This window comes from Entelurus aequoreus, linkage group LG05 (genome assembly GCF_033978785.1).
Source record: "Entelurus aequoreus isolate RoL-2023_Sb linkage group LG05, RoL_Eaeq_v1.1, whole genome shotgun sequence".
Taxonomy (NCBI): domain Eukaryota; kingdom Metazoa; phylum Chordata; class Actinopteri; order Syngnathiformes; family Syngnathidae; genus Entelurus; species Entelurus aequoreus.
The window spans coordinates 30,695,533-30,704,235 of record NC_084735.1 but is presented as its reverse complement, the minus strand read 5'-3'; the positions used below and the strand labels follow the sequence as shown (position 1 = coordinate 30,704,235).

At 37.6% G+C, this 8,703-nt stretch overlaps 1 protein-coding gene across 2 annotated transcripts in view; it reads left to right on the top strand.

Annotated features, from left to right (window-relative positions):
• The window catches only part of LOC133650461 (calpain-5-like), a 33,937-nt gene continuing 25,234 nt past the window's right edge, over positions 1 to 8,703 (top strand). The window contains exons 1-2 of one of the 2 annotated variants that reach the window (XM_062047715.1): positions 1 to 412; positions 7,592 to 7,780. In XM_062047715.1, coding sequence (XP_061903699.1) covers positions 7,616 to 7,780 — 165 coding nt within the window. In that variant the 5' untranslated portion in view covers positions 1 to 412; positions 7,592 to 7,615. Of the gene's footprint in view, positions 413 to 4,175; positions 4,230 to 7,591; positions 7,781 to 8,703 lie in introns of those variants that run through there. The other variant, XM_062047716.1, reaches the window with a different exon arrangement.

The following is an 8,703-nucleotide window of genomic DNA, read 5'->3' as shown; positions in this document are numbered from 1 at the left end:
TATTAACCTTCTCTTTCTAGCCACAGCACAACAGTCCACAGTCCATATAAAAGCTCTAGATGATCCCATGCACCGATGCTTTATGGCAGCAATACAATTCAAACACCAACAGGTTTTGGCTTGTTTCACCTCCAGTAAAAAAGTCGCTAGTTGGTGTTCAGTTTCACTCTTCCCTCCTCTTTCTTCCCAGCTGCCTTTGAGCATGGCTGCTGCAGAGAGCTGCTGACCAGTCAGACCAGTTTTCAACGTCGTGGCCTAATTACCGCATTGGCTTTAGGGAGTTTGCATAGTTTAAAAGCTGCTTTTCAGATGGTTTCCCTTCATGGAACGGAGAGACGCAAAAGTGGGATGTGTTGTAAGTCTTGATGGGCATTGGTCTCCGTACAAGAAGGACAACAAGACATCGCCACAGGTGAGTGTTACCTCAACTTACTTAGTCGTTACAGGTGGGCGATACTAGACGTTTTAATATCGATCCAATAACACAGGCCAGTATTGCCAAACTTTTCACTCTGACATTTTCCAAAATGATTTAATGATTGTGCCTTTGATTTGATTGATCACGGTTAAAACAGAGAGAAGGATTAGGATTAGGGTTTGGACAAGCACAAACCTATTTTGAACTAACACACTTATTTGTTAACAATTGAATCCAACAATTTAAGACACTGGCTTTCATTACGTATAAATATTTCATCAAAATAAAGTCAATAGTGCAAAATAAGTAACCAAAAAACCGCTACTGGTTCTCATTCAAATACCAAACCCAAAACCAGTGAAATTGGCACGTTGTGTAAATCGTAAATAAAAGCAGAATATAATGATTTGCAAATGCTTTTCAACCTATATTCAATTGAATAGACTGCAAAGACAAGATATTTAATGTTCAAACTGGATTTTTTTTTTTTTTTTTGCAAATACTAGCTCATTTGGAATTTGATGCCTGCAACATGTTTAAAAAAAGCTGGCACAAGTGGCAAAAAAGACTGATAAAGTTGAGGAATGCTCATCAAACACTTATTTGGAACATCCCAGAGGTGAACAGGCTAATTGGGAACAGGGGAGTGCCATGATCGAGTATAAAAGTAGCTTCCATGAAATGTTCAGTCATTCACAAACAAGGATGGGGTGAGTGTCACCACTTTGCGAACAAGTGCGTGAGCAAATTGTCGAACAGTTTAAGAACAACATTTCTCAACCAGCTATTGCAAAGAATGTAGGGATTTCACCATCTACCGTAATATCATCAAAAGGTTCAGAGAATCTGGAGGAAATCACCACACGTAAGCGGCAATGCCCGTTACCTTCGATCCCTCAGGCGGTACTGCATCAAAAAGCGACATCAGTGTGTAAAGGATATCACCACATAGGCTCAGGAACACTTCAGAAAACCACTGTCAGTAACTACAGTTCGTCACTACATCTGAAAGTGCAAGCTAAAACTCTACTATGCAAAGCGAAAGCCATTTATCAACAACACCCAGAAACGCCACCAACTTCGCTGGGCCCGAGCTCATCTAAGATGGACTGATGCAAAGTGGAAAAGTGTTCTGTGGTCCACATTTCAAATTGTTTTTGGAAACTGTGGACGTCGTGTCCTCCGGACCAAAGAGGAAAATAACCATACGTATTGTTATAGGCGCAAAGTTGAAAAGCCAGCATCTGTAATGGTATGGGGGTGTATTAGTGCCCAAGACATGGGTAACTTACACATCTGTGAAGGCACCATTAATGCTGAAAGGTACATACAGGTTTTGGAGCAACATATGTTGCCATCCAAGCAACGTCTTTTTCATGGACGCCCCTGCTTATTTCAGCAAGACAATGCCAAGCCACATTCTGCACATGTTACAACAGCGTGGCTTCATAGTAAAAGAGTGCGGGTACTAGACTGGCCTGCCTGTAGTCCAGACCTGTCTCCCATTGAAAATGTGTGGCGCATTATGAAGCCTAAAATACCACAACAGAGAACCCGGACTGTTGAACAACTTAAGCTGTACATCAAGCAAGAATGGGAAATAATTCCACCTGAAAAGCTTCAAAAATTGGTCTCCTCAGTTCCCAAATGTTTACTGAGTGTTGTTAAAAGGAAAGGCCATGTAACACCGTGGTAAAAATGCCCCTGTGCCAACTTTTTTGCAATGTGTTGCTGCCATTAAATTCTAAATTAATGATTATTTGAAGAAAAAAAAAAGTTTCTCAGTTCAAACATTAAATAGCTTGTCTTTGCAGTCTATTCAATTGAATATAAGTTGAAACGGATTTACAAATCATACTGGATTTGAGTTTTGTACTGTACAAATATATAGATTATATATACTTTACATATATATGTATATATATATCATATGTATGTTTTATATATATATATATATATATATATATATATATATATATATATATATATATATATATATATATATATATATATATATATACTGTATATACACTATATACAGCACCTTTCTCCATGAGAAACAATGTAAACAACAAAAGTCCACATTTTAGTCAACGTTTGTACACTTTCAACACAAACTTAAAGGGGAACTGCACATTTTTTGGAATTTTGCCTATCGTTCACAATCATTATGAGAGACACGAACACGTGTTTTTTTTTTTCTAGGATTTTAAAAAGGATTAAAAAAACGCTTGAAAGATGGGGCTAATGGGAGTCACCGTTGTAAGCTTCATAGCCCTCTAAAACAACTTCAAAACCCTCCATCGACGTTTCATATACACACTGCAAGTCTATATATAATGTAATAACAGACACCTTCATAACAATATATAATATTTGTAATATTTACCATATTTTGATCATTTTAATCAATTCCGGCACTGATTTATTCCGCGCATTAATTTCTGTTTCTGTAGCAGCACATGTCTGACTTCTGGCAACATGCGTGTTCCTACTTCCGGAATCAAACACGAGTGTGTGTTCTAATTATGGTAGACTTGGTAACGGACAACAAAGACGACTATTTTTCGAAAAATAATGATTCATAAACTTATCTTTTTGAACCTGAATGACTGGAGGATAAACTGCTGCTTATAGAAGCCAATACGAAGGAAGAGTGAGATGGTGGAGCAGACGGAGGCCGATAGAGTGAGGTGAAAGCCACTCGAAGCTGCAAATGTGGAATTTGGACACAAGCTATTTCGACATAAATGGCGTGCTTACCCAAAATAAACCAGAAAAAACGTCCCTGGCCAGCTGGACCACACGAACTGTCCATCGAGTGAGTCACTATAATATCGATCTTAATACCCGCCTTCCGCCCGAATGCAGCTGAGATAGGCTCCAGCAGCTCCCGCGACCCCGTAAGGGACAAGCGGTAGAAAATGGATGGATGGATTATTATTATACCAGGTTGTCCAAAGTGCGGCTCGGGGGCCTTTGTAGGTTTTTATTGGCCACCGACGTGAAAATGAAATGAGTTCATTATTAATGAGGTCTATTAGCTAAAACACTGACAACTAATTGCATTATCAACTATAACACAAAAGCTAAGACAACTGTTTCATTTCAAAAAGCATAGCATATTCTGATATGCATTGAATTCGTTTTAGCATCTTTCGTTCTTTTATTTTTTTTTAGTTTGTGGCCCAAAGTGGAAAACGTTTGGACACCCCTGTTATGTACGGAACGTATACGTATATAATATTCGTTCTTGGGAAGCTGACATTTTTCATCAAATTAAACCTTTTAAGGGTTAAATTGTACCTTAAATAACTTGTTTACTATTTCCATACATCAACCTAATAAAGCGGCCAACCATGCGTTTGGGAAATGTGTTTCTCTTACCAGAACTCAAATCCAATCGTAAACAAACATTTTTAAGTAAATGCCAAAAATAACCTGCATGATGGCACGACCCTGGAACTCTAAAAGCGATAACACACATGCACACTTGGCACATGAACAAACACAGTGTGTCCAGCACCACTCAAGTAGCCCTTCCTCCATGACTCTTTTCATTATCAAACCATTGCTCACCTGCGTCATGTGAGTGATTTCCCATAAATGGTGTAGTATGGAACAATATGAGAGGAAGGATATACAGTACGTACGTACAACAGTTGTAAAAGGATTGTGTTGGACAACAGGCAAGGTGTGGCTTCAGCAATGCAGTGACTTTGTGTGGGAGGAGACACGCATACAGGCAGGTAAAAACACTCAGGAGCTTCCTCATTGTGGAGCAAGAAGGTGTAGGTTTCTACGAGATAAGGTACGGACATTTTTGAACTTCTTTCAATGAAATAAATCGATCAAGGAAGTGTCTTCTTCTAAAGGCATGTACCCCAAAGACCATAGACAACAGTTTGGCTCCATTTTGTTCACTATGAAACTGAACAAAATGCAGTTTTAGAATAGCTCTAAAATTGCATTTTTGTCTTTGTAAACCACATTTGTTGGACACTCTTGTACTGGGTGTCCATTGAGCATGTGTACCTAACCTTGTGGCAAGTGTGCTACATTTTCCCAGGGGCCAGATTTTTTTCTCAGCAGGGGGTTCTTGATGTCGTCGGGATGTAACAATTTGAACCTTTCATATCAACTTTTTTTTTTACTTCCGATGCCGATACTGATATCAGTCCGATCAACACGAACCATAGCACATACTTGTAATTTTTGTAGTGTGGATTGTTTGAAAAGGCTTGATCAAGTGAAGTTACTCAGGTAACAATGGTATTTATGAAAAACACTAACCTTATGACAGTTTCTGAAGTGGAGCAATAATTTGTTTTTGATGACGCCGATTCACTGAATTAAGGTCATAACGCAGAGAATGATGCAAACACGCTTGTTACTGGAAATTTTTTAAATATTTGATACTTGCTTATGTTAACAAATGTGCTGTTTTAGACTGCAATTTTGTATCAATTAAGGACACTTACTAATGTCTAGCTTGTGTGCTGTTGTGTGCTGTTGTGTGCTCAGCTGTTGTGTAGCTGCTAGCTCATAGTAGCCTAAAACCTACCAGTGTACAACTCTGGTAATGGGTACATTCGCACCCACCTGCACAAATGTATTTCAAAATGTAACAATCAAAATAAATATGACTTTTTTGTTTGTTTACTAGGGCATGCAAATATAATATGCATTAGTTTGACCATTTAAAATCAACGATAACAAAAAGGAGATGCTTGGAAATAGCATAAAAATGCCCCAAAAACTTGGAAAAACGCGATTCATAGCGTTACTTTTTGGTGTAACCATCATGAGCGTTCTGTTCAGGTATATTTCTTTTATATTTTGATAAATCATCATATTTATGTATTACTAAATTTAAATAGGTATTGATCAATCTTTAAGCTGTGTGTATTTGATTTCAGTTTGCTTTTGACATCCTGTTTAGAATTGTAGTTGAAACTTTTACAACCTTGTGTTGCGCTCATGATGGCGTAACCAAACCAGATTTCATTTAATGATCTTATTTTTGTATATTTATTCCCTTTTTTACATTTAGTATATTTAAATATTCATTTATAAACATTGAATACATTTCAAATATCAATAAAATGCAATTGCCTTCATCTTATAGGGTAATGTTTAGTTACACCAAGTCATGAGCGTAACACTAAGCTTCATCACTTTGACTTGTAATATCTCTAATTCTGGTGGTGTTTTATGCTTTTTTCTTTTTGGAACATGTACTATACATATAATACAATAAAGTCCCATATAAAATTATGTTTCTAGCAATACTTTAATATTGCCTTTGAAAGTAACACTCCAATGTCCATTATTGGAGCTGTAGTCTACACACCATGTTTCCTTTTTGTAAATTAATTGAGTAAAATACTTCAAAAGTCCAATCTTGTGTGCTTATTGGAGGACATTTAGATTTTAACCGGCTGTCCGGTTTTGCATAAGTAAACATGCTGTAGGACTGCTTGCAAACTGAGATATTTTTTCTAGCTGATATCTACTTAATTTTTGCTATTATCGGACCGATATTCCATCTCAATATAAAATCGGAACGCCCCTAGCTATCATTATTGTCACAATATTGTTGAATGTGCACAAACATACTTATACACATGCTGAAACGTATTAACCAAGTTTTATTTTCAAAACGTTAATGTGCCTTCATGTAAGCATCTAAGCTAGCAAGTGATTAGTGCGCTAGCTGCTGCTCTTGAAAATGTGGTAATCAATCATGTTTTTACTGTACATACAATTTGAAAAGACAGATAGATACACTACGATTAAATCTTTTTTTTAATTTTTAATCGTTTTCTTTGAGATCCTATATTGTTTAATTTGCATATTTGACCTTGGCACGTCATTTTCAAAAAATGCTAAAAAGATGTTAAATATATTTATATTCGGAGGAGTGTTATGATCTATTGATAGAGGTCAGAATTTGTTGATCTTCTTTATTCGAGTCGTCTTCTTCTGCTGTTTTTTTATTGTGACGCCTATGCCTCGTTGTTGCCCCCTTCTTGGCAGGGGCAGTACATCCCCATTCTAGTGAAAATGAATGGGGATGTTTATTAAAGTTAAAGTTAAAGTTAAAGTTAAAGTTAAAGTACCAATGATTGTCACACACACACTAGGTGTGGCAACATTTTTCCTCTGCATTTGACCCATGCCCTTGTTCACCCCCTGGGAGGTGAGGGGAGCAGTGGGCAGCAGCGGTGGCCGCACCCGGAAACATTTTTGGTGATTTAACCCCCAATTCCAACCCTGCAAACAGGAGGAGGGCTTCTGGTCTACTATGTCAAATATATCTAAACAGAGGGCCTATCAATATGCATTAAAACAAAAACAATAACACTGAAAAAATGGATAACTAGTGTACATAAGCTATGGAAAGGATGTCAGTCGAAAAAGTGTTGATAACGAGTCATATTTTGAAATATGGGATATAATATATGGATTTGTTTTAACTATTAAATGAACTTAAAATATGTATCTTTTTTTCCTCGGGGTGAATAATGGCTTAAGTGTGGTTATCAAGCTTATGACATACAACGCAAGTGTATGACCGCTGTCTTACACTTGCTGTTGTTGTTGATGGTGATAGATAAGTGATAATAATAATAATAATGATATGTATTGTTTCTGTTATTGTAATCAATTATGTTTGTTGTTGTTTAATGTCTTATTGTTATTGATATTGTTGCTTTTACTATTGGTTTAAACAATAAGAAACAAACAGAGAGCATGTTGCTTAAATCCAAGTATATTTTGTCATTTCATGTTGAGTATTGGATTAATATTGTGTTTTTATTTGACTAATAAATTCAGAATGAAGGGGTCAAAGCGGTGAAAAGTTAAAATATGTTCATTCCCCTGAGGGGAGAGCTGCTTTAGTCATGTGGTGCATGATCTAAGTAGACTTTGGGACCATACCGCTGCTTTCTTTTGTGCACATCTTTGTAGCGGAAAAGTACTACACATTGTTTTCAGGGAAGATTTGCGTTTAAGAAATGCCCATAATAACTCTCACTTTCCAGAGTTAGACCTACTCAGAGGGATGTATTTATTACAAGGATTTTTCCTAAAATAAGAGCAAGAAACCGCTGTACCATGGAGATTCACCCCCAAACAAATACAAGTGTGGATTATTCCTCTTTGCAGGCGTGAGTCTTCCACGAGTGCAACATGTTCTCCTCTGCGACCCCCTACAAGAACCAGCACTACGCTGAGCTCAAGAAGGAATGCATCAAGAGTAAAAAACTCTTTGAGGATCCAGAGTTTCCAGCTATAGATTCGTCGCTGTATTTTCGGAAACCACCGCGTGGTATTGCGCAATGGAAACGTCCTGGGGTGAGTGATTGAGTGGGTATTTGTGTCAGTTTCTGTTGGGAAACTTCTGGAAGTCAATAAGAAGTAGTCCAGACTTACTGTTGAAGTGATTTATTGTGAATCATATCAAATGTACAAGTCATGTCGTGTACTAATCATTGTTTTTGTGCAACAGTCAACACAGTGAATTAAAGCCAGATGAATACATTTTTGACTGAATGTAACTCCCACATTCATGTGAAGCAGGCAGCCGCTACAAAGCTCATTATCGCATCTGATGAGATTACTGTAATAACTAGGCTCGTGTGCATCAGAAAAAATATTCCTCAGTGAAATCCTCACTTCCATGTTTGCAAATTAAAACAAATGACAAGTGGATACTTTGGGACACGTAATTACTCGCATCCACACGAAGGCATGATATGATTTGTAATAATGATGATAATGATACAGATACTAGTACTACTATTAAAGGCCTACTGAAACCCACTACTACCAACCACGCAGTCTGATAGTTATATATCAATGATGAAATCCTAACATTGCAACACATGCCAATACGGCCGGGTTAACTTATAAAGTGCAATTTTAAAATTCCCGCCACACTTCCGGTTGGAAAAACTCCTTTGGATATGATTTATGCGCGTGACGTCACAAAAGCAACGGAAGTGGTTGGACCCCGTCGGACCCGATAGAAAAGCCTCTTGTTTTCTTCGACAAAATTCCACAGTATTCTGGACATCTGTGTTGGTGAATCTTTTGCAATTTGTTTAATGGACAATGGAGACTGCAAATAAGAAAGTTGTAGGTGCGATCGGTGGAGCGGCGGACTACAGCAACACCAACACCAGGAGGTTGTGTTGTGTTTTGAGCAGGATAGCAGACGCACTACGGTGAGTCTAGCTTTGGCTTCCAAACATTTGATCGCTTGCCCGTACGTGCGT